Consider the following 25460-nt stretch of genomic DNA (forward strand, 5'->3'; position numbering starts at 1 on the left):
TGTCTAATTAGTCTTAAGTATAAGCAATGGAGTAGTTTTGTATTGTGTACATGTTTTTTAAAGCAAATTTTGCTGTCTTTGATTTCTATATTAGTTTGGAAAACATGTCCAAGAGTAAAATTTGTTTCACATTTGTTTCAAATTCAAATTAAAGCCCTTCACCCCCAATCAAAGAGTTTGCAAGGGGGAAAATACGGGTTTGTTGACCTTATCATGACTGGATCGCATTCTGATCCAGTGCCAAATATTTTAGCACTGAAAGGAAGTAAAAACAAGAATTAAGAACTTTCTCTGATTACTGCTGGGATAGTAGCATTTCCTCTACCTGCAATGAAATGCTTCAAAGCAGCCATTTGTTCCAGCAGTGTAATTCATATCTCTTTTTACTGGCTGACTTACACTTTTTATTTTACCATAAGACTTGGGCCTGTGTCCTTCCTACTGGATTTTATTCACCTGAGAGACATTTCTTCAGAGGGTGGTGACTGATTCCTGGAGAGGAGGAGCAGAGAGTGCCTGGCATACCCCAGTGGCATTGCCTGCCTAAGAGATGTGTTATCTCTGGCCCAGAGCTCTCTTGCTTGCTTTTTCTGTCTTCGTTGATTGTGTGGTATTCATTGAGTGTGGCTTTCCTTCTAGCTTAGTGTGACAGATTAGATAAATAATATAACTATGTAAAAATAGTACCTCAGGTTTTTAGCTGTAAATTGACCAACTGGACCAAAGGAAAAGTGAGGACATAGTGTAAAAAGTACTGTTAGTTATTTGGCTATAGAGGTACCTAAGTGCTTGCCTAGCATTCATGTCTTTGAAAATCTGCCCTCAAGGTAGACAACATTGCACTGTGCACAACCTGTGCAAAAGTTAGCAAATATTCAGAATGTGTTTGGAAGATTAATAGTGTCATAATTTTCCTCACCCTGTGGGTGTTTTTTTTTTCCTTTCTTCCCCCATAAAGTGGTGTACTAGGGGCTCATCAGGCTGTGCATTAAATAATTGAGTTGTTATGCCAACAGCCTGTGCTAAAAGGTGTTACATCAGTGATTTCTTTTTCATCCCACTGTGCTTTGATCTCCTGCTATAAAGCTGAAGATCTAACAGTGGAAACTTTTGAAGATGATAGATGAATTGTACTAATTCACTTTTCATAATCCTTACAAAAATGTCTGTCCTTATCAGTCAGAAGAGGTTTAATAGCTGTTGTCTCTCAAAAGTTTCATGCTACCAGGTTTGCAAACTATGGAGTTACTGTTACAAAGTATTTTACTAGTATATTTTGTAATGCTGATGTAAATAAAGCTTTAGGATAAATTAGTAAATATGCTTCTTTATTTTAACCATGCTTTGATTTTTGTGTTTTCTCACTAAAATGTAAAATTGTTTTCAAGAGAGCACTGTGTAGTAGTGAATAGTTGATGTCCTTATTGATGTTAATTGCCCAGCTTTAATTTCATATCACTTGAATTCACTGAAACTGTCAATCCAAATATACTAATTCCAAACAATATATATGGTGCTGAAACAAATGGTGAAAGTCTTGGCTCACAATATATAAAGCGCTGTAGCTGAAGGAACCATTGTGTCAGTAAGCAGTGTGTAGAGTACTCTTTGCAGATTTTGAGAGCATAAAATATGGCCTCTTCTAGCAAGGAACAAGTGTTTGGGCTTGTCTCTGGATGAAATTCACACTTATATTTTCAGATTAAGTCAGTAGAGTTAGTGCAGTTTCCCGGGATTTCATCCAGCACAATCTTGCCCAATGTATCTTTCATTAGTTGCATTCCCCACCTCTCTGGTAAACCTTGCTTAGAGAAAATTATCAGCAATGCTTAGAATAATAAAAAGTGTTCACCAGGTCTGATTATATTTTTCTCTCTTTTCTTTGCAATAGCTTTGGGCCAGATAATGCTTTATGTCGATGGCATGAATGGAGTGATAAATCATAATGAAACCATCCAATGGCTCTACACACTTATTGGCTCAAAGGTAGGACTCTCAAAAATTCTCATTTTTTTATGGTTTTGGTGTTTTTTAAATGTATTTTATTTATTTTATGCTGTTAGGGTATAAACAGACTGTGTGTTAGGTTCTAAAATATTCCATAATATTCTTCATGGAAACCAGGTCACACTGAGCTGTTACTTCTTTTCTACTGTTTTTATACTCTGCTCTTAAAAGCAAAGATGCCCTCATTACTGTCTGTGCTACCAGTGCACTTGACCATGGAGAAAATTTTTTGGTTTGTACTTGCAGTTCCCAAGGCATTCTGTGGAATCACTTCACTCACCATTCTACACTGCTCAGCTCTGCTGAGCACTGGGGGAGGACAGTTCAGAGTAACCTTCTTCTTAAACTAGAATACACAAGTTCAACTGGAAGTTACCTACAGCAATCATCTAGACCAAATTCCTGACACTATTTCAGTTGTTCAAATACTTCTGAAACACTGACAGGTTTGGGACTTGCCCACCTCTCCAGTAAGCCTCTTCCAGTGTTTGTTCACCCTCTCAGTAAAGAAATGCTTCCTAATGTGAAGTCTTCTTTTGCCTGGAGAGCCCCAGAAGGCAAAGTCTGGTACCTGCCTGCAGGGTATTCTTTGTTGGTCCCTACATATTAAGACAAAAGCTGAAAGCTGGAATACAGGGGCTTGGGTAGGTCTTCTCCAGTGGAGTAGTGATTTATATAGTGCACAGTCTACCTTTAAGGCCATCTTTGCTGGAATTTGAAAATCAGAGCACAGATTCTACTGACCTGCCATCCTGACCTGCCACAGGATAGGTAAACCCACAAACACACCCTTCTCCAGGCTGTTCTCTCTCTTAACAAGCTTTAGGGTGCTTGTTAAGGCCTGCCAGGGGCTGCTGCTGCTCTTACTTACCATGCAGACCTGTACATAGATAGACATGTATGACACAATAGCTGGAACAGAATATGGTAGTTTTTGTTTACAACTCAAAAGTTGCTGTAATTGGTGTAGTTGAATCCATAGTTATAGTTACTAAGAATTTCCAGGAATTTTTCACGTGTTTGAGACACAGAAAGTTGCTGTTGGGTTCTGTAGTGACATAGAGAGGCTGCTGCTCTCCCATTTTCCTCTGAGAGCTCTTGCAACACAAGATAAAAAAATACTTCAATGTTCCAGTGACCCCCAGGACAGGTCCTTTTTTAACTAGAACATTTTTCTACAGTGTTCAAACTTCACTGCTGCAGCAGATTGTCAAGTCAAAGAACAGATGCTGCAGTATTGAAAGAACTGACTTATCTTAGGTTGACATACCTATATTGGTAGATAAGTAAAAGTAAGTTAATCATGGTTATCAAATCTTAGGCTCAAAAGGCAGGCTTCATGATTGGGAAAAAATAAACTTTTCCCCAGTATACAATGTTCCACTGTTGTCTGGGCATTGCACTGGGCCATTTATCCTTTTGAAACAGGGGATTTAAAACAGTGGAAAAGCAGTGCAAGATGAGAGAGAAACCATTTGCTTCATATAGATCCTGATTTTCTATGGAACAGATAAAAAAGCAAAGAAGGAACAAAAATACTGCCACGTCTGTGACTGTTTTAATTCTCTAAAGCACATAATGGGAGTGGAAGGGCAGAGAAAACATGACTGTATTGCTACCTAGCAGATTAATTTCTTTCTAGATTTTCTTGCTCTGACTACTTCAGCTTTTGGGTCTTTAAGCTCCTTTCTCCCTCCCCCATGGCCAGCCTGAATGATTATCTCCATGTCCTGGCTCAGTGCCCGCAGCTGAGGAATGCAGGCAATGTGCTTTGAATAGTTTGGTTTCAGGTAGCATCAGAGTTGCTTTTTCATTATTCTTCGACTGTCTTGGAGGAGATCTAAGTCCCTGTCTGTGTGCCAGAAGTTAACCGAAGGTATGGCAGGCATACTGTCAGTGTGGTGGGACAGCTGCTTTATTCACTTAAAGGTGGTTTTGCCTTTCTGTGAAAAATGAAGCCCTGGAATCTGCAATGCACCTACAGTCTGATTTTCAGCCCTGCTATGCTAGTGCCTTTTCCTTAGCAAATATGATGAAAAATATGTTAACACTGCTGAGCAAAAAAGGAATAGTGAAACTGCCAATTAAGTCTTGGGACAAATCCCTCTAATAGGATGCAGGAAGAATATAGTTATTCAGTTGCCACAGCTGTGACACATGGTTTCTTGCCTTCCCAAAAGCTCTGACTGGGTTTAATATACTTAGCAGTGGAGGTCGTCGAATCTGTTCCACAGATTTTTTTTTATTGTTTTTATCAAAATCTGTAGTGGTTTTCCCCCTTCACTGTTGCTTTCTCTGCTTTCTTTGCAAGGGGCTCGTGGCTCTGTCACCCTTGCTCACTTTGAGCAGTGGATTGTTGCATCACACAGGTTCAGTAGAGCACTTTAGGGGCTGGCATGCTCAGCACTGCAACAGCTGTGATTTTGGTACCCAGCTCCAAGATCACTTTATGCACCTAGCAATAGTTCTGTATAGTGATGGTGGAAAGACATGGAAAATAAAAGTTTAAATGATTGTGAAAGAAGGACTATAAGCAATTTACTGAAAGCCTTCCCAGATTGTTGCCATTGTATTCCATACTGTTGCTAATTCTGCTGCAGTTTTACCCCTCTGAGTATCACTGAATGCTTGTATTGATGGATTATCAGAAGATGTTGATAATTTTAGTGCTGTTATCTAAGTTTGCTCTGACTGAAATTATTAAGGAGGCAGTTGGCATTCCAGTGCACTGGCACTGTTGTCATTGTACCAGTTCAGAGGCACCAACTATGTCAGGGTGAAGAACTGAAAAGCAGGAAGAAACTTAATCTTAGCTGACTTGTTTGCTATGGCACAGAAGGAACTTTCTGTTGCAGATTGGTATTATATAGACACTGGGTGGGAAGTATGATGGTAGCAGTACCATTCTTTCATGATATTATGTGGAGATAAGAGCATTATCGGCACATTCCAGACTCTTAGGCCCACTGCTGGTCCTTCACAAGATGTGTCCTACCGTAAGTGACCACACCAGTGTCTGGCAGAGGGCTCTCGCAGAGCCTGTAGACTGCTTTCCAGTTATCAGTGGCTGATAAATCCCTGGCATAGGACATTGGCAGCATAATCCCAATGTAAATGTACATAACTGCTATCTCATCATTAGTTATATGGGCAGCAATTCATCAGTGGTTCTCTGTTCGACAAAGCATTCAAGTATGTACTCAATTATGGGTGTATGGTTACATGCTGTTGGCTTCCAGATAGCTTTAATACATAACTGAGGTCAGCGTTGAACTGCTGGAAGCATGCAAAAGAGGGCTATAGCAGGGACAAGACTCTAACCATCTTATATAAGCTTATATATTAATTATGTAAATAGGAAATATCAGTGTCAACCAAGTTTTCTTTTAGCTTTTGGTGCTAGCATGGGACATTCGTGCAGGAGAGTTTGGTTCTTAGAAGACAAAACTAGACGTCAATTGAATGTTAGTTAACAGTGGTTTTTTACACTGACCTCTCAAGGATGATGTCTTAACTGGACACATGCTGTAGCACTTGAGTTTCAGCTTCACTCTGTCTGGGAGATGGTATTTCACCACTTTCTCAATATTTCTGCCACCTATGCATTACTGCTCCTGCAGCTGGAATTGTTTTGTTCTTGTATTGCAAATATATTTAGGCTGATTGTAAATGGACCTGAGGCACTTGTTTATGCTGTGGAGCTCTTTGGTGGATTACCAGCAGGTAAATGGTGATAGCTCTTGGAAAATTTCTCTTACCCAAAAGAAGGGACACCAGGTTAAAGACATGTATGTATTAAGCCTTATTAAGTCCTTAGAATGTATTTCTCAGCTGTAGGCATGTAGGATATATATATATATATATATATAAAATATATATATATACACACACACATAAAAACTTTCATATATGTTGGCAATTCCTCTGACCTAGTAAAAGAAAGTGTACAATACTTTTAATGTATCAGTGCTTTTAAGTTCTCCAGGATTAGCTATTGACTATTTACAAAAAGTGCATTTCTGGACCAAACATCTTGGAAAAAAGATAGGGAGTCTATATGTGGAGAAACAAATGTTTCTTTGCATCACAAACCCACAAGCTTTTGCCAATCCATCTTGGTTTTCAAAGCCACTTCTAAGGCAGAAAGTGGTCCAAAATCTGAGTCTAGTTTCACCTTTTCTTTCCCTCTGTTTCTGACTGCTCCTGATAATGATTATTTTTTCCCATTTGATGATCCAGGCTGTTCTAATTTCCCCCAGGGGAGCTAAAGCCCCTTTTTGGCATTGTTTTCAGTGGAAAATAATCCATTTTCAAAGTGGTGCTGGGTAACCTCAGAAGACAGGGTGGAATGCTGGGCCCAGGCTGATACAACAAGGTTGATTAAAGATTCCTATCTCACATCTTGTTTTAATTTTTTTCCTACTTTGCTTCTGTCTGAGTCCTAGATTGCAAAGTTAACTAAAAACCTTAACTATCAAGTTTTTCCCTGTGCCTTGTGTGAATCTTTTGCTTCCTTTGGTATTGAAGAAATGACTCTCTCATGTTTAAAAATGTAATTCTGTCAGAAAGAACTGAAAAAATACCTTATTTCGAAGCAAAAGGAAAAACAGCACATTCAGATAGAACAATGTAGTTTAGTGAGTAAACTTGTTGATTGCACAAGGGAAGTCATAGAATCACAGAACCATGGAATTGGTTTGCATTGGGAGGGTTCATAAGATCATTTAGTTCCAGGCTCCCCCTGCCATGTGCAGGGACACCTTCCCTCTCAGGGCCCCATCAACTTGGCTTCAAACAAATCCATTAGGGGCTGCTTGTTCTACATGGTGCCATGGCAGGTTAAAGCATGCACATGGTTGGTAGTCATTTCAGGAGAATTTTGAGAGAAATAATATTCTTATTCACAAAAAACTCTAATTTTTAGTTTTGTTTTTTTTTTTTACAAATGAGTCACTTCAGGTATATGGAGGTAAATATTCAGTTGAAAAGCTTGACTAAATTAGTCTCCACAAGTCATTTATATCTGTGCTGCACTGAAGACATAAGTAAAGTTGAGAATATTTGATCTTTTCCTCAAGAAATTTCTCACCCAGTCTTATGCAACTGGATTTTAAAGTGGGTCTCCAAATAAATATCAAAAATTGGTTTGTAGGTTACAATTCTAAGGGGCTTAACAGATATTAAATTAATACAATCAAAATAGTAGTATTAGTAGTACCAAACCCCAAGGCACATTGAATGAAGTCACAGCCAGTCTGAATGATTTGTGCTTTTGTTGAGAATCTTGGAAAATGTATTTGGATCTCACTCAATTTTCTGGCCATATATTTTGAAAAATAATTGTGTGTATAGATGGTCTATTCAAATGCCTGATCTTTGTGAGCAGGAGATTGTGCTGTAGAACTGTCCCATGCTTTATTCTCAATGTGGAAGGTGATCTAGGAACTCTGGCTAGCTAAAAGAATTAAGAATCCAGGAAAGAAATCACACAGCTTTGGAACCTGCTGTGATCAATTTTACATGTTTTCTTCCCAATCTCCTCTCCTGATGGTTAACAAACCTTTCTGCAGCTTCTGACAAATGAGATGCCCCCTACAACTGAAGTACAGGCTATTTAGAGTGCATCATTGCTCTCTTACCTCCAGCCACAACTCTGACAAGCCTCTCGTTTTGTTCTGTTTTCAGGCCTAGACCGGGTAGAAATGTTAGCTGGGTATCAGTTTTACAGGCTTTCTGTCTCCTTTGCTTCCTGCACAGGTTCAGAGCAATACTGAGATCTCCCCTCAAAGCCTAAAATTATTGCAGTCTCACCCATGGGCTGCCCTGCACTCGAGGTCTTGGGCTGTGGTGAACAGGTACAACTGCTTTGAGTTCACTGCAACTCTACATTCATCTCAGCTTAGCAGCTGCCTCTAGTAGTTAATCTGCTGTGCATTTGGCTGCTGAAGTGTTGTTATGAAAATGGCTATGGGAGGGAGAAATGAGATCCTGGCTTTACAGGAACTTTCCTATTTCCTACCTGCCGAGGTCTTGAGCCGATGCTCACCCTGGCCGCCAGAGAGCTTTCCTCCTCTTTCACTCAGAAACTGGATCAGCACTGGTGCATGAACTGAGTTTATTTTGAATTGTATTTAATTAGTGCTTTGAAGATAAGGATCAGGATGTTGCAATAAACTTGGAATAGGATACACTAGCCAGCACAGACTGTGTTAAGCACTTGCTTTGGTCTTTCCAGCTCAGCAGACAGACTGTGAGTGCTGCTGCTCTTTACCAAACATATTTGTAGGTAGATTTCAAAGTCCTTCCATCAAACATAAAAGTAGTTGAGCTCTGCAGCACTAACTGTTCCTGTAACTCTGTCTGTTGCATTCATTTCTTAGTATTTTGAAGGGATGAATACACATTTTTCTGTGTTCAAAATGAACTCTTGTAGATTAAGGAGATATTAGAAAACACACATTTCCCTCACAAGACATCAGAGATCTGATTTCAACTCGTTTGAAGTGGGGAATGAGAAAATGTAATGATTAACTGCCAACAGCGTGGCAAATGCTCAGACCCAATTTTCACTCAGTCTCATCTGTTCAAAATTGTTTAAGAAAGTGTTGGGTTAGAGATGAGTGAAATATGTCCAGCTATTCCCAGAAAATACCATGCATCTATGCAGATGTACAGATTTCTTGTTGTGAAGGAAAGGCAAAGAGAGAAAAAAGCAAGAGTTATACTACTATTAGGTGGGGGGGAAACTGAAAAACAACCCCAAAGTCAGTGCTAGCTTTTAGAATTGCCTTGATCTCCCTCACTACAGTAGTTCAGTGTCACAGGCCTATTACCATTCACATTTCTGAGCAAAGTGCTGTGCTTCATGCCCTACCTATTAATATATATATATTAATTAGATAATAGATTAATGAATTAATACAGGTTATTAATATATATTATATTAATATCTTTATCTGCTATTAGGTCCTAGTGTTTTCTAACAAGCATTATGTCCGGCATTGCTGTGAAAGGAGAAGGTGCAATTGGAAAGTTGGTATTGAGGACTATTATTAAAGGACATGGAGCCTACTTTATCCAGCATGCTTGAAGCTACCAGTGGAAAATGTCTTTGACAATAAAACAAATTGTCTGAACAAATTAAAAAAAAAAAAAAAAAAGTTGTCAGGGGAAACAGAATGAAGAAATATGAGAGTTATGAGAGTTTATTTAAGGATAAAAAGACACTAGTTATAATGCAGACTTATGTTATAGTATACACATGAGATTTCTATGCATATCTAAATGCAGAAATCAACTTGGTCAGGCTAAAGTACCTTGTCATCATGATGCCAAACCTTTTGGGACAGTTGTGCTATCATTTTGCAGGGTAGAAATATCAATAGTCCTACCTCAGGAGTTTAAGAAGCTGCATTTTCAGGAGTGTATTAAAATTTAAATTAGCAGTTGCATATGCCCCTTTTCTTGGAACACTGTTTCATGAACTCTGGTGCATAATGCTTCAGTTTCCAGAGTTGCCCATTTTCTGGTCTTGTTGCTCTTATGTGAATGTTTCTTGACAATGGCTGTGGTGCTTGGGAGAAGGCATGTGGGTATTATAAAGTTTTGCTGGAGAAGCAGGGAAACTCTTCTGCTGCACAGTCGTTGAAATATCACCAAACTCAAGTTTATTAGCTCAGACCTTTAGTGAAGGTCAAGTGGTACAGTTTTCTTAATCTATTTAATGGTTAAAATAAGCATTTGCAAAATGTCCTGTAATACTGTCAAATACCCTCTGTGCTCAGTCATTCTTTCTTGCCTTCACTGACAGGACCATGTCAGTAGCATGTGTGGTACAGGAGATAGGTCACTGTGAAAACATAAGAAAATGCCCTGAGATTGGTTCGGTTGGTTGCAGCGCAGTTCTAATAGCACCAACATTGAGGGATCCATCCCTGAAAGGGCTGTTCATTTTAGAGTTGGACTTAATGATCCTGGTGGGTCCCTTCCAGTTCAGACTATTCTGTGAGTCTGTGGTTCTGTGAAAATGCATCATAGTGAATGGATATTCAACAAAGTACCAGTACCTCATCTGAGCTGTGTGGTGAGAGCAGTATAAGAAACAAACCTGGCATCCAGATCTCCTGAGGCTTAGTTAGGTGTCTTGAATTTCAGGCAGAGCTTTTGGTTATTCTGTCAGCAGAAAGCACCATATGGGGTTGGAGGGTTGCAGTGGTGGGGCTGAGAAGACTCCTGCACTCCTGTAGGAGAAAGGAGGTGGCCAACCTTTTGCATTCTTGAGTAGGTGTTAACATTCTGAGATTTTTTGACTTAAAGAAAGGGCATTAAAGTTAATGTGTACTTACTCCATCAGATTTGAAGAATGCAGGTATTCCCTTATTTTACTGGAGCTTTGGGCTCATTTACCTATTTATGTCAATACACTATGATATCTATTCTGTGACAAGCAGAGTTCAGTTAATTCATACGATGTGGGTAGGATGTTTTTTTGTTAATCACTCAATTTCTCAAACTGTTTGTAGTAAACTTTGTAACTTTGTTACCAAGTTACTTCTTCCTCTCACCTCTATTTTGATGATTATTGAATTGTTATTAAAGATTTCTGAGAGCCACACAATTGGTGTGGATTCTTTTTACAGGATTTTGAAGAAATGCAAAGCAAGTTTACATGGAAGTAGCAGAAATTCCACACAAAGTCTCTTCAAATGTTTGACTGTGCAAGGATCTCTTGCTCCTCTAAAAGTATGACTCAAATCTGCTGTACTCCACAGCTGCTGCTATGAGGCTTATAGGACCCATCTTTTACTACAAAACTGTGCTGCTTAATCTTCTCTTTCAGTTATTTTCCTGAATTTCCTCTTTTTGAACAGAAACTGAATTAATGTATACTTCATTGCCTTTATTTTTCCTCTTAAATTCATCCTAATTTTCTTCTTAAATATCCTCATTCCCATATATATAGTGCAGTGGTGGAATTCTGCCTGTGGGAAAGAAGGTAGTATCCAACATTTTTTGCAGCATCATGTAAACCAGATCCGAGACCATTCAGCCAACACAGCAGTTAATGTACCAGTGTTTTACTTGTAACTTAACCTGGAAGAATGGCCCAGTTAGGGAGAGAATTTTTGCATTGGGAGACCCAGGCTGAATCCAGCTTCCAGACACATTCTTGAACCAGTTCTTAAATCCATTTTTGCCTTGGTCCCTCATCTGGAAAATTGGTATTTGGATTTTAGAGCCCTGGAGGAAAAATATAAGGGAGTAGAAGGACAGATTATATGTGAAGACAGATAGGTAGGTAAAAGTTGAACCTAATACTAATTGTTACCATATCTGTTCTTTTGGCATCACTCAAAAAATGTTTGTCATTTTTTCATTTAGATATAGTTGTTCTTTAAAGCAGCAGCTACTAGCTATATATTTACTCGGATAACAGAAAAAATATGCTGTATCAAAAATGTAAACTACCAAAACACACATGATGGCTATATATTCAGCATGTATTGCATCCAAGGAACCTCTGAGTTGCAATCAGCTCAGGCCCCTGACCAGGTTATTGCCCAGGACTCATCGTGGTTACCTCACAGATTTTATTATTTTGGTCTTCTCTGTTACAGGACTTGTCCTTAGAAAGGAAGAGGCGTGGTAAGATATATGGACCTCAATTACTTTTCATAAGATCAAGATCAAAAGGCGGGTTCTTTCTTCCTTTCTTTTTTTTTTTTTTCTTCTCTCCACAGTCCTCTAGGAGTTTATGCCATATAAAGACTTTTCAGAATAATTTCAGCATACCAGCAGGTTTTCTATCTGGCTCCCATGAAATGAGCCTCATCTGGGCATGCTGTGTACTTCTCTTCCCATATTCTGGCCCTCTTTGATCACAGCAATTGAACAAGGAGTTCAGATTCTTCCTGGTTTGCCCCCCTCTATCTCTCCACAATTTTCCCTTTTTGAAGACCACATTAATAAAAAACAAGAGTGTGATGTTCAGTATAAAAAAATACTGTTAATACCTCAGCCAGCATGGAATTTTTGTAGATTGGTCCCTTTTATTTTTGAATTTCCTCTTCTTATTAGAAGAGACACAACTGTAGTAAATGCATGTTTTATCTTTTTCATTTCCAGCAGCGTGTAACTGCTTCCTTCTTTAGCTCAATAATAAAATTAAAGCAACCTCTCAGAAGCCATTTTTCTCCACTGCACTTTAAATATCAGTGTGGTTGTCTAAGCATGTTATTGTTATGATTTTGGAGGGAAATGTAACACTTCTCTAACTTGCAGTTTGAATGCTTCAGCATCCCTATTAAGCTTTGCATATGACACAGACTTTCATGTAGAAAAGTGGGACAAGAGACTCCCACAGCTATTAATGTATGGAGTTGCCTCAAAACTGTTAATCCCTGGGGTCTGTGTTTGAGTTCATGGTGTTTTCCTGAAGATAGTAAACATATTAAAAATATATTAAATAAATAATATATATTACATGTATTATATTTAGTAAAATGTTTTACTATGCTTCTTAAATAGAGAAGATAGAATTCCACTTCATAGTTTTTGCTCCTCTCTGTCACTTCCACGCTCTGTGCTTTGCAGTGCTTTCCGTTCAGGTAATTTTTTCTTTTTTTTTCATTTCTCACAAGTCTAGCTTCCACAAATACACACTCTTCTCATGTTTGATGTTTCTTGGGCCACTCTTCCAGGTACACAGGAATTGTAGAGCCTTTTACAGTAAGGATTGTGCATGGCTGTGGGGGAAAAAAACATGACAGACCACCTGAAAGTAGGTTTGCTTCCAGATCTGCACTGGTCAGATGGATGTCTGTAATAGCTGAGGATGCAATAGAGAGATTTGAGGCAAACTTCCTTAGAATCATGATAGATTTCAACTTTCATCACTGGCCTGCAAAATTTTCCCTTCTTGTTGTCTTGTCATCCCCCTCTGAAGAAGGACTGCAATGTGAATGACCAAGTTCAGTTTCTGGCAGTGGAAGATCATTCATAGCAGAGCATCAGACAAAAATGTCAATTTACCACACAGAAATTGAAGGCTGTGTTAAAAACACATGCCATTTATTAGGATGGCTTTTGTATAGGAGCAGCAAGAGCTCTGATGGTGTCCCAAAGCACTGGGCCGTGGGACAGGATCTGAAAACTGAGCACAAGATTTTCCTGATGTCATCATGTGATGTAGTACTGCAGTTACTCATCTTGGAGGTGGTTTTGTTTTATTTCCCTTCTGCTCAGAAGGGTGGGTTAGGATTACTCATCATCTTTGGCTAAACCAACATGAAATTATGTGGAACAGATGGACCAGACTTTACCTACAGGTCTGAATAGTTCAATCCCAGTCTGCACCATTTATGGTACTGTGGGTATTATAGCACTGGTAGTATCCTGCCACTTGAGTGATTGGTTAGCTACAGGAAAAAAAGAAGCCTAAACCAGAATCCTTCTCATTACCACCCTTTTCAAAGTGCAGTCTTCCAAAGTTTTCGCCGTTAGTTGCCTTTCATCATAGAAGTAAGTTGCAGTCTGAGAGGGAAAAGGGAGACATTTCACTCGTTGCACCTCCAGGAAGTCTTAGTCTTTCCCTTTTCTATGAAACCGTGCTTTTTGATTTAATTTTAAATCCTTCTTTGTCAATATGGGTAGTTTAAATTTATCTTTAAAATCAAAGGGAAATGAAAATTTTGAAAATTTTAGACTAGATATTGGTACCCCCTGCCTTCATCTGAGGTTCCAGATTTCCTGCATGGACACCTGCAGATGAAAGCTAATACACTCATTTTCTCTGACTGCTCTGGAGAAGCAGCATCCTCAGTAGTGGCCACTGCGTGCTCCACAAGACACCTGACAGGACACATCCTGTACAGCCAAGATACAGAAAACACTGCAGCTGTTCTCATGTAGAAGGAAAAAAATATCAGTGAGGGGAATGAAAAAAGCAACTTGCCTTTTCTGCCTTAGAAAAGCCATCCCGCAGCACCACCTAGCAGGCAGAGATAGACATGAATAAACAGTGTGAGGACAGGACTGGAGCAAAATGCTCCTGGGAAAATACAATGTTGAGCAGGACTACGTGCTTTAAAACACCTATTCCATCTAATACCTGGCACAAGTTATTGATATAAACTGAGTTGTGCTGTCCCTCCCTCAGGCAACTGCACAGCATCAGACAAAAATGTTTATTTTAGTCGATTTTATCCAAAACTTTAGTTTTGGATATTTGTGGCTTCATACAGCTAATTAATCTCTCTGCATGTCTGATGAAATGCATCTTCAGTTTTGGGGTATTCTTTTGTAATCTGGAGTTTTTCTCTTTAATTCCATGTATTATTAACACACCTAGCTTAATCAGAGTGATGGCATTATTTATCATGGAATTTTATGTTTTTGTCTGCCATCAGTCTCAGGTGCTGGGGAGGAATTACCCAGCTGCCTGCTGAGTAATACTTCAAGGGCACAAATTCTGAAGAGGCCAGCGAGCACATCCTCATCCCACTCCCATGGCTGAGAAAGACATATTATAAAATGGTTAATCTGCAGCTGCTAGATGTCTCACTTTTTAAAAGCAGTTGTTTTACATGTTTGTTTTTCTAGGGGGCCCAGAACATGGATCTTTCTTTTGAGCTACATATGTGAAGTATTTATTTGTGATTCTGTAGCAGCCTATTGCCTCTACTTTGTTATTTGGTGAATTTTGTTCATCTCCAAGATGTAATCTTACACAGCCTTTTAACCTTCATCCTACCATCCTACACAGACAGAAATTAAAGGCTCTGGCAATACCCACTTGCAGGAAGCTGTCTAGGAGATGGAAGAAAAAAATCAGGGCTGCAATTAAAGACATGATTTCAGAGCATGAGTTTGTAGTTGGTCATGCTGAGCTAGAGCAGCACTGATCCTCCTATGAATTGTGCTGTGAATATATGGGTTCAAAGAAACATGACTCAGTAATTAGGAAGAGTAGGACTTAAAGCTAGCAGAGATTTTAAATTTGACATTTTGCATTTAGGCTGATCTACTGTACTACTCAGAGCCAATACAGAGAGATCTCTGGCAGAAAGACTGAAATCCAGTCATTTCCAGGTTCTGAGATCTTATTTTCCCTGTTAAAGCAGGTGACTGTCTATCAAGACTCTTGATTTGCTCTGTAGCATTGGCAAAACTGTTGTTGTTGCTATTATTATTGTTAATAATAAGAATAATATTCAAGAACTGTACAACTAAATCCCTGTGTGAAAACATAAAATAATTCTTTCAAATATTGTGAGACATTTTGCTCTTATAAAGAGTAATGTGGTCGTGTAGTAACTCGGGGATGGGGGTGTGGTGGGGAAGTGGAAATACCACCAGAAAAACCCAATTTTTTTTCTGCTGCTGCCATGGTTATTCTGGAAATATCTTTGATGCCATTCACACGGTTGCTCCATGTTGAGAGCCTACTGTGAAAAACTTTATAAAAATAAGCAAAATTACACCAAAAGTAGGAGTTCAGCATGATTTTAGTACTCTCAATAAAGTCACCGCCTCAAAACTTGTACTCCACTGCCTTGAAAGGGTCAAATCTGAATTACATTCACTTTTGGATAAATCTATAGGAACTATTCCCATCAGACATTACACAGCTACCGCAGTGCATTTCAGTTGAGCTTTCTTGGATACCAAGGATCATGTTCTGCAGTGGTTTATTTTACTGCTTTTGTGAACTGCCGCCCCTCATTAGGGCATCACTGTATTTACTGATTGTGTCTGCAGTTACTCTTGACTTCAGAAGAAAGTGGAAGTATTCTGTTGTGGTTAGTTCAGGAAAAACAAAAAGGGTTGGGATTTTTTTGTTGGGTTCTACTCCCTCCCTTGCTCCCCCCACCCCACTGTCTCCTCTCTGTCCCTCTTTCTGTCTGTACTGCTCCCAAAGAACTGAAACAACAGCTCAAAATTGATCTATGATGCAAGTCAAATCACTGCTGATTATGATCTCATGCTTCTGTGGGTTCAGCTCTTTGAATGACCCTGGCAATTATTTGGCTAAAAACTATTCAAGTCCCCAAGGCTGAATAATTCTTAAATACTGCATCTGAAATATGTTTCATTCTGATGAAACAGAAACTGAAATATGTGTGAAATAATGCCACAAGTAAAGGCACATCTCGCTGTGCAGTGGCTTTGGTCAAAAAGTGCTTAAGTCCAAAACAGTGCACGAAGGGTCAGATGAGGAGAAACACAGACTTTGGAATCTGATCCCTTGTCCTGGTCACTGTTACTGCAAACCTACCTATAGCTTAGTAGCTACAACCTCCTAGGAATAGGCAAGTACATAATTCAGCTATCTTATTACATTGCTATTTGGTGTTTTTAAGCTTGTGGTCGCATCTCAGGTGATTTCAGAGGATGCTCTGTTGCACTTCTGAGGTTCTTTTAACCTCACTTGGGAGATACGAACCTAGTCCACTCTTGTCTTTGAGCTGCACATCCAGATTTCCAGAAAAGTAGGCTGCAGGGAGACTACACATGCAGATGGGTTAGTTCAGAAGCCCTGCTGGACCTGTCAGTTCTGAACATGAGTCTTCTTGCCTTGAATATTTTCCATAGCCATGTTCCAATTCTGCTGTAGAGAAAACAGGTTTTTGTCTCTTTCTGTCTGCTGTCAAACGAGACCCAAAGTCAGAATTGCTGTTACTGTTGTGCTGCTGAGGACCTCAGACACAAAACTTGAGAGTCATTGGAGGTTCCTCAGCAAACCACTCAGTATTCTCCTAAGTGCTTGAGAAAATGTAATTCATTTAATATACAATATCACAGGTTTTTACTGTAATCCCCGCCCACACCAGGTGTCCAGAGAACTACCTTGGATCTCACTGCATAAAAGGTCTTGTCTTCACATGATACCTAAACTGAGAACTACATTTTGGGCATATGTATGGGCATTTGAAACTTAACATACATGGAAATGCTTTGTTATGCTGAAATTAGGTAATCTCTGTGATCTGGTGAAAATAAGTGTTATGGATTTTTTGTCTCTCTCAGTATATGTGTGTTTGGGGCCTAGTGTGGGTGTGTGAGAGAGGCAGAAAATAAGTTTCAAGTTGCCGTGCTTTGAAAAATAAAGGATAGTTAAAATATATATATTTAAGAATCACCATTTTTTTAATTCATGTTTTTATAGCTATAAATTTTTAGCCACATTTAATAAATTAGACACCATCCTGGACAACTAAGTGTAGGTAGCTTTGCAGAGTTTGAACAGGATGACCTCCAGAGAGATCCCTTCCAACCTCAACCCTTAAGTGAATCACCCAAACTTCCTGCTCCTTTTTCTGCTGTAGAGATATCCACATACATTGGTTTTATACTTTGAGGGAAACTGTAAAAGCCAGATCTTTTTTATGAGTTGTTACAAAGGAATTTGCTTTTAATCAAACTACAGTTGGGATCTAGACATGGAGGTTAGTGAACCTGAAGTTAACTTCATCTAGTCTGCAGACCTTTGGAACACAAGTGAACATGAGCATCATTAGAGTTAAGCCCATATTGGGAAGCCTTTGCCACCTCACCAGAAGTACTGTTTAGAAATGATTCCATTTCTCTTACCAAGGAGGAATCTGAGGAGTCTTTTTCCAGTTCTTTCACCTTTCTGTGATTCAAAACCAACCACACATATTTTCAGTTTGTAAGTTTGATTTTCTGTAAAATTGGATGATGAGTTTGGTTCATAAAAGTCAGAGGAAGAAGGTAGCTTAAGATAGAGGCGTTTCATTATGTCCTTGAACATTGAGCGTTGTAGCTCTTAAAAAATGCTTATCACTGTAATACGAGAGCACTGTTGAGAGAAGTCTACAATAATATAATATATTCTTGCAGTTGTCCAGCCGTATGCAGGAGCTGCACACTTGCTAGCATTTATGAAAACCAAAATTGAGAATATCTCCATCCCTGTCCTTTCCTGGCAAAGGAGGGAGTTAGAATAATGTGATACTTGTAGGGCTGTATAATTTAGCAGTGACTTAGCTGATATGCAGTGACTTGTCTCCCCATAAATCAGGCTTCTAATCAGGCTCCATGAAATACTCTGCTAGTCACTTCAGAAAACAACCACATGGGAAGCTGGAAATGTGTCTGGTCTGTTACAGTTTTGTTTTCATCTTGAAGTTCTTTGGATTTACAAAAAATAAGCATCTGGACTAGACTGATGATGAGAACTGGATTTTAGGATAGCAACCTCTTCCACATTTGGGACAGACAAACAGATGATGGCTGGAGAAATATGACCACTTCTGTTATGTTCACATGCCCCCCAGAAAGTATCTTTATTCATTAACTTTATTTGGCAAGTTGTCCAAAGGTAAATAAGTGTGTCTGGTTTTGCAGTCAAACCTCTGCTTCTGAATTGCTTTTTGTGCCTGATAATACTAAGAAGTTTGAGAATAGAGAAAAATCCTCAGTCTGTACTTACAGTGAAATAATAGTACTTTTATCGTTATAGCAATAAATGACATATATATCTTTTCTCTAGTTTTACTTTATTACATATACTTTCAAGAAGAGTTTGTGGTGGGTTTGTTCCATGGTTTGATAAGTGATATTTGTTCCTTCAACAGTTTTATCATTTCAGTAGCTCAAACCACTAGCATTTTGCTTTTTAGGATGCTTAAAAAGAATAACCTGTTAACAATGAATTGCTTAAGAAATATATTGCAATAGGTAATATTTTATAATTTGGAGTCTTTGCTGACATACTATCTTCAACCATTTCCACACACTTTATTCATAGGTTGTTATGATTTTGCATTTTTGCTGTTGAAATATCATCTATAAGATTGTACAGTATCAGGAAAGAACAGCTAACCATATCATTAAACTTAAGAGTTGTTTTCAGGTGAAGTTATTTAAACACAGGCATAGTTTGGGTGTTTAATATGAGTACCTTTTAATGAAACTGTTGAAAGAACAAATTTCACGTGCAGAAAACCACAGAATAATAATAGAGTAGTTTTCCACTGTACTTGCAAACTCAAATAGTTTTTTCCCCTAGGGTCCTTGAACTCAACCTTGATTTTATTTAAACAGGACATTGCCAAGGCCACTAATTCTAGCAAATTGTTTCATAAGCAGTAGAACTAATGAAGCAATTTGTTATATTTGTTTTCCTTCTTCCTTGCTTTTTCCTTGCCATCCCACATGCTTTTGGTGGCTCAGTCCTGCTGTGTCTCTGGTGCTTTCTTTTGTGCAAGTGGCAGCCTGCAGCATGGCTGGTGAAAAGCTGAAGACTGAGGACTAATTTTCTCGCTGTGTCTCTTTCAAAATTACTGGAAACTTCCTTTTCTCTTACGAGATTGCTGACTTGTGGTCTTATGTAATGCCTTTCTCAACCTGAGTAGGAACATAACTCCATTACTGTCAAATGTGACAGTATAGTGGGCAGATAGATCCCATAGTTACAGGAAAGAGTCCAGAAGCAGGCAGTGGAAGGGACAACAGTGATGTCTAAGGAAAAAAGGGTGAAAATTCTGTGCTCCTCATGGTTGTTGTGCATTTCAGTGGGTTTAATTTCGTAAAGACGCTTCAAGAGAAGGTTCTCTTAATAGTTACGTTTTTTCCCTGTTTTCCCCTGGTTTTGACCATAATTCATTCATTTTACTGGTGATGGCTTTCACAGTCAGGGACAGGGTGACCTCTGAGCTCCACTTGAGCCACTCTGTGTATTAGCCAGGAGGAAAATTAACGTCTTGAAGACATTAGAGTTTTGATATTCTGCTTTGTACACAGCTCCCATAGCAAACAAACTGAAGCTTGTGAAGCACTCTCTGCTGCTGTCATGAGGAAATTTCTGGTCGCCAGCTATGTAAACCAGAGGTCTGACTATGATAGGGAGTGAGTCTTGGAAGAAAGTAGTTTGCTACAGAAAATTGATGTGGAGCAAGTGATCTTCCTTCTACATGATTTCTAATCACTCAAGAAAATGATACAGTAGTAATTTGATCTTAAATCTGAAGACTTAATTTGAAATTTAAAATATTTCTGAAAACACACGTTAGTCGAAGATTTACTTGGAGGCTTAGAAGAAGAAATAAGATGCAATGTTAGATTTTCTGTTTACCTTTTAAATGTACAGTGCTTCAACTTTTCTGTACTTAAAATGTGATCAGTCAGCGTGCATCATAGAATTGTTGCATTACTTGATTATTTGTAGATGACTTTCACATCCTTAAATGCTTTGCATGAGATACCTTATTAATAGGTTACTGAATTCCTTCTCTCTTTAAAATTAATTGCCTTTTGTCTTGAATAAGATGACTTTGTATTGCATTAGATGTTTTCACCAACCAAGATGTCATTCAGCGGTATTACAAATGCTAAAAGACTGTGATATAAAAGGGATTTCAGAGCAGGGAGTGAAGATAATGTCCCATCTGCAATTAAGTTCATAAAAAATCTTTTCATCTCCCATGGGTTTTTTTTTTTTTGCTTTTTTTTTGGGTTTTTTTTTGGTTTTTTTTTTTTTTTTGGTTTTTTTTTTGTTTTGTTTTTTTTTTTTTTTTTTTTTTTTTTTTTTTGTTTTGTTTTGTTTTGTTTTTTTTTGCAACACAGCTAAGGAAATATCAACTTGGCCCTGCCCAAGGAAGAGAAGTTGCTGAAACTGCCAATCTCTCAAACTTTTCTGTTTGCCAAAGGTTCAGCCCAGTGACCATCTGTCAAGGACAGTGTAGTTCAAGGCTAACATCATACATCAATTTAGGGAGCTGGTGGGAAAACTTGGCATGTAGCTCCTTAGTCATAAGGAAAAAAAAAACCACAGAAAAATACATACCAAATGGCATTAATCATATTTCCCCAAATACAAACCCCATTCTTGCCATTCTTGTGATCCATTTTAGTTTGAAAACTCATTTGTAATATGGAGTTCTGATGCTGCATGCTTCATATCAAATCTCATTGTTCATTATCTACTTACCTTACTGTTACCAAAGCATGAAATCTCACTGTTGCATCCATTGCTGAACAGATCATCAGGGTGGTGTTCAAGACAAACAGGGTTAATTTTCAATTATTCTGCGGATCAGAAACACGCATTTTATTTAATAGACATATTACTAATTTGTAAAAGATCTGTCATTTTTGTCTGTGGCTTACAGGCTTTAGGGTCATGGATTTGCTGGAAGTACAAAATAATGGCTTAGTCAGGCAGTATGTTTCCAGGTGCTAAGTTGTATTAGAATGATATTATACATATCATAATATATTGTTGGTGGTAGTTTTACATAAAGCTATATTAATATACACTCAACCAAGATTTTTCTAATGAAAGGAACAAACTTTGTTAGACAATCTTACTGTATGATCCATAACAGGAAAATGCTAGAAAACTGGGGGTACACATAAATAAGGTACACATTTGTAGAAGACAAAAAGAGAATAAAGAGGTCTGTTCCTTATCATGTTTGATAGCACATTACACACAAGCATGAGTTTAACCAGAAATTGGTTCTCATGTTACTGTGGTTTCTCTCAAGCTAAGTGTTTTATACCTTATTTAAGATAATTCAATCATAATCTTTATCCAGACAGAGAAGGCAGTTCTAGAGGTACTGATAGTGTTTATTTTCCTGGAGTCCTAAAATAACCAGTGTTTGGGAATGGTTAATAAAAGAATCAACAGATGATACAATGAAACTGCACTGTTTGAGGACAGAAAGAAAATTAAATCTGAGTGTAAATCTTTACAAGCAAAGCATAATTCCTGGTCTGGACACAGGCTGATGGCAAATTTCCAGTGAAATATTTTTGGTTTGTGTTTTGCAATGGAAAAAACTAAGACTTTAATTGAAACCAAGCCCTTTTGTTTCAGCAATATCTGCAAAAGCCAAATAGAAAGGCATTATTTAAAACTGTGTAACGCCTAATAGGCCTGTGTTTGGGCCCCTGATAAAGGTGGAAAGACCCCAGCTCAGGTGTCACCTGAGAGTAAAGAAGTTTAATCCTTTTGTGTCCTTTCATCTCCATGTCCTTCTTTCTAGCTCAATAATTATATGTAATTTTTACAGAATGAGCAGTTCTCGTGGGAGGCACTGGGGGGATTGGTCTCGTTGTAGGGGGAAAAGCAGAACGAGATTGCTCTCATTTTGTGTGTTGTCGTGTAGAGCTGTGAGTGGTCTTTCATTCATCCTGTCATTAAACAAAACAAAACAAAAAGTCATTTTAGACTATTTCATAGGAGCAGAAAATCACTCCCCCACCTCTTCAAGATTGTCATTGATATTTCAAAAGGAGAGGGAAATGCTCAAAAATACCCTGTAGCATCTCATGTCTTGTTCCACAACATCTGTCTAATGTGGCAATTGCAGTAAGAGAAATGCAGCTACATCAGTAGTTCATTAGAAATTACTTAATAGAGGGCTGATTTCTACCCCAAACATATTTTTTCAAAGCTCCCATCAGAGCTGCATGTGTTCATCTGAGAGCCACTTTGACCTGCAGTATGCTTTGATTTGTTGTATGAGTTGCCTACTTCTGGGTGCAGATGTTTTTTTCATATTTCTCCCTTCTTCTTCTGGACCATGACTGATGGTTTAAATAGTAATTTCCAGGCATGAGCCTTTTTTTTTTCCTGTTGACCATTCACTAATCACTATTTTCTCATCCCTGTGTTTTGTTGGTATGCCAGATGAATTTCTTTTTAATTACCTTCTTTCTCTTCATGTCAGAATTCTCACCACAGATAAATGACAGTTACACACCACATATGTAACAGTGCACAGAACATGTAATCACTACTCAGTGCGTTTGCAAAGTTCTGAGAAACTTCATTTTCAAAATAGCAAAGGCATGTATTTCTCTGCCATTCCTAGCATTACACGTTCTGTGGAGGAAAAAACTTAAAGGAATATTCAGAATTAAAAGACTGTTGTTTGACTGATGATTTTGGACCATCTTGCATCTAACCTTACAGGTATTTTCATCTCAGTTTAACTCCTTTCACAGCTTCAGTCCTCAGCTTGCAAGGCCCTTAACAACCGTTCGTTTGCCTTATTTAAACATCCCTCTTTGAAGATTTGAGCAAAAATGGCTGAATATTAAAATGGAGTCTGGTATTATTTTAATATAAAACTTTTTAAAATATCATTGCTTAAAATATAGATATGGTATCATATGCATGCTTATTTGTTTTATTGGTGCACCAGCCCACACAAACATAAATTGTTTAATAGTTACATCCCTACTGATATAAAATGCCTAGGTGTTCACAGCATTCAGTACCTACAGTGGGGGTTATTCGCATACTTTGTGCATGCTGTATTTAATTGTTGTCTTCCAGCTTTCTGATCCTTCCCGTGCCATGCACACCCTGTGACTTGGGCAGATGCTGTGTCTCTGAAAAGAAAGTGGAAGAATCGGCATGTGTTCATTACAGTCCATCAAGCAGCTTTTAGGGGCCCAGCACATATGAATACTTTCTTCCTTCTGGTAAAGGAAGATTACACACATTTACAAAGCTTTATTTGGGATTCTGTAGGTCATTTGAATTTCTAAATTTTCCATCTTTAAAAGATCCCGCTTTAAAGTTCTAATGGAAAATAAGGCTGATTAGAAGTTCTTGGCTTAGGTGACACAGAAGGATCTCATTCTTGTGATCATTCCTGCTTTCAGGAACTATGAATAAAAAGAAACTGAATTACTAAATAGACTTGTCACCTGTTTTTGGAGTGAAGTAACTGACCTCAAATGTCAGTTTTGGAGAAGAGAGATACTAGGATGAATTTGGGTTGTTTTTAGGTTCTGTGAAACAAATCCTGCTATGAGGGAGTTTCAAATGTTCTACCACCTGATGCCTTTCCCCTTGCTTGTTTCGCACCCCAAGCCCCAGTTTTGTCTGGGTTATGTAAGCACTCTGTGCAACACATTTCCAAAGCTCTTGCTGTAGGTGTTAAGACTCTTTCCAATATTTAGCAAGCCCTGCATGCTTCTGAGACAGCTCATCTCCAGTCACCACATCAGAGATGGTTCTTCCTGCTTCTGCACGCAGTGCTGGAGCTCTTGGCTGGCTTTCTGCAGCACACATGTGGGAAAGGTTAACTGACATGTTGGATGCTGTGGAGACATTCTTTTACATAAATACAGGTGAACAGCATGTGAAATACTGAAATGACATTGTTGCAGAGATTTCAGAAAATTTAATATTACTTAAAAAAATAGTGGGATCTCATAGGATCACAGGATAGAATGGTTTGGGTTGGACGGAACCTTAGAGATCACATAGTTCCAACCCCCTCTGCCACTGGGTTTACTTCTGCTAGACCAGTTTACTCAAATCTCCATCAAACCTGGCCCTGAAAACTTCCAGGAATGGAGCATCCACAACCTATCTGGGCAACCTGTTCTGGTATCTGACCATTTTCACAGTGAAGAATTTCTTCCTAACATATAAGTCTGCTCTCTTTCAGTTTAAAGCCATAACCCTTTCTCTTTTTAAAATTCTGAAAAATTTCAGGTGTTCCTTTTAGCATCACACCATGTGATTCTGTCTACTTACTCTGAATAAGAGAATACGGATTGGAACAGGAGCTAATAGTGTGCCCTTAGTGTGCATAGTGTGAATGAATGTCAAATGCATCCTCGACTGGACTGGTGGGAGTGTAGTCACCACCGAGCTGAAGGAAGTGCCTCTCCCTGTTTGGTGCTGATAAGACAGCATCAGGGGTTCAGGAGTCCAGTTTTGGGCTCCTCAGTATGAGATACATATTTATCTACTGGAGCGAGTCCCATGGGGCTCACCGTGACAGTGAGATGGGGTAGAGCATGTGCTGTGTGAGGAAGGGAACTGGATTTTTTCATCTAAGATAAGAAGGAAAATCATATTAGTGCCATTCCAAGTTAAATTACTACTCTGAGATTCTCTCAAGCCCGATATTTGTATTTCTTTTTTCTTTATTATTACAAAGGAAAACCGTATACTATGATCTATGATATTATATGTGATCATAGAATTCATAATATTTATGTTATATATTTGTTGTTTATTATAATAAATAGTTGCTTTATATAGATACACTATATAGATCTAGATAGATAGATAGGTAGGTAGGTAGGTAGGTAGGTAGGTAGGTAGATAGATAGATAGATAGATAGATAGATAGATAGATAGATAGATAGATATAATGTATTCTATTTAAATATGTATATGAAACTTTCCATTCCAGGAAGATCTTTCCTCCTTTTGTAAACAAAAGGTGATTTTGTTCCCTTGCAAAATATGAAATTGAGCTGCATTGCAGGTGCTGGTGGGATGCCAATGGGTTCTTCCTGCAGCAGTAGATCTGAAGTTGGGGGCATCTTTGTCCCCCATGAGAAAGAAGGATTCCAGCTTCCCTGTGCACCATTCCCTGGCAGGTTGACCAGTGGTTGCAGTGGGTGTTTCTTTAGCTGCAGCTCTGTCTGTCTGTATCTGAGTACCTGTC

At 38.5% G+C, this 25460-nt stretch overlaps 1 protein-coding gene across 2 annotated transcripts in view; it reads left to right on the forward strand.

The window, feature by feature from the left end:
• The window catches only part of FHOD3 (formin homology 2 domain containing 3), a 366909-nt gene that overhangs the window by 219239 nt on the left and 122210 nt on the right, over positions 1–25460 (forward strand). For both annotated transcript variants that reach the window (XM_062512765.1, XM_062512850.1), the window contains exon 6: positions 1892–1986. In XM_062512765.1, coding sequence (XP_062368749.1) covers positions 1892–1986 — 95 coding nt within the window. The remainder of the gene's footprint in view (positions 1–1891; positions 1987–25460) is intronic.

This window comes from Cinclus cinclus, chromosome 1 (genome assembly GCF_963662255.1).
Source record: "Cinclus cinclus chromosome 1, bCinCin1.1, whole genome shotgun sequence".
Classification (NCBI taxonomy): Eukaryota; Metazoa; Chordata; class Aves; order Passeriformes; family Cinclidae; genus Cinclus; species Cinclus cinclus.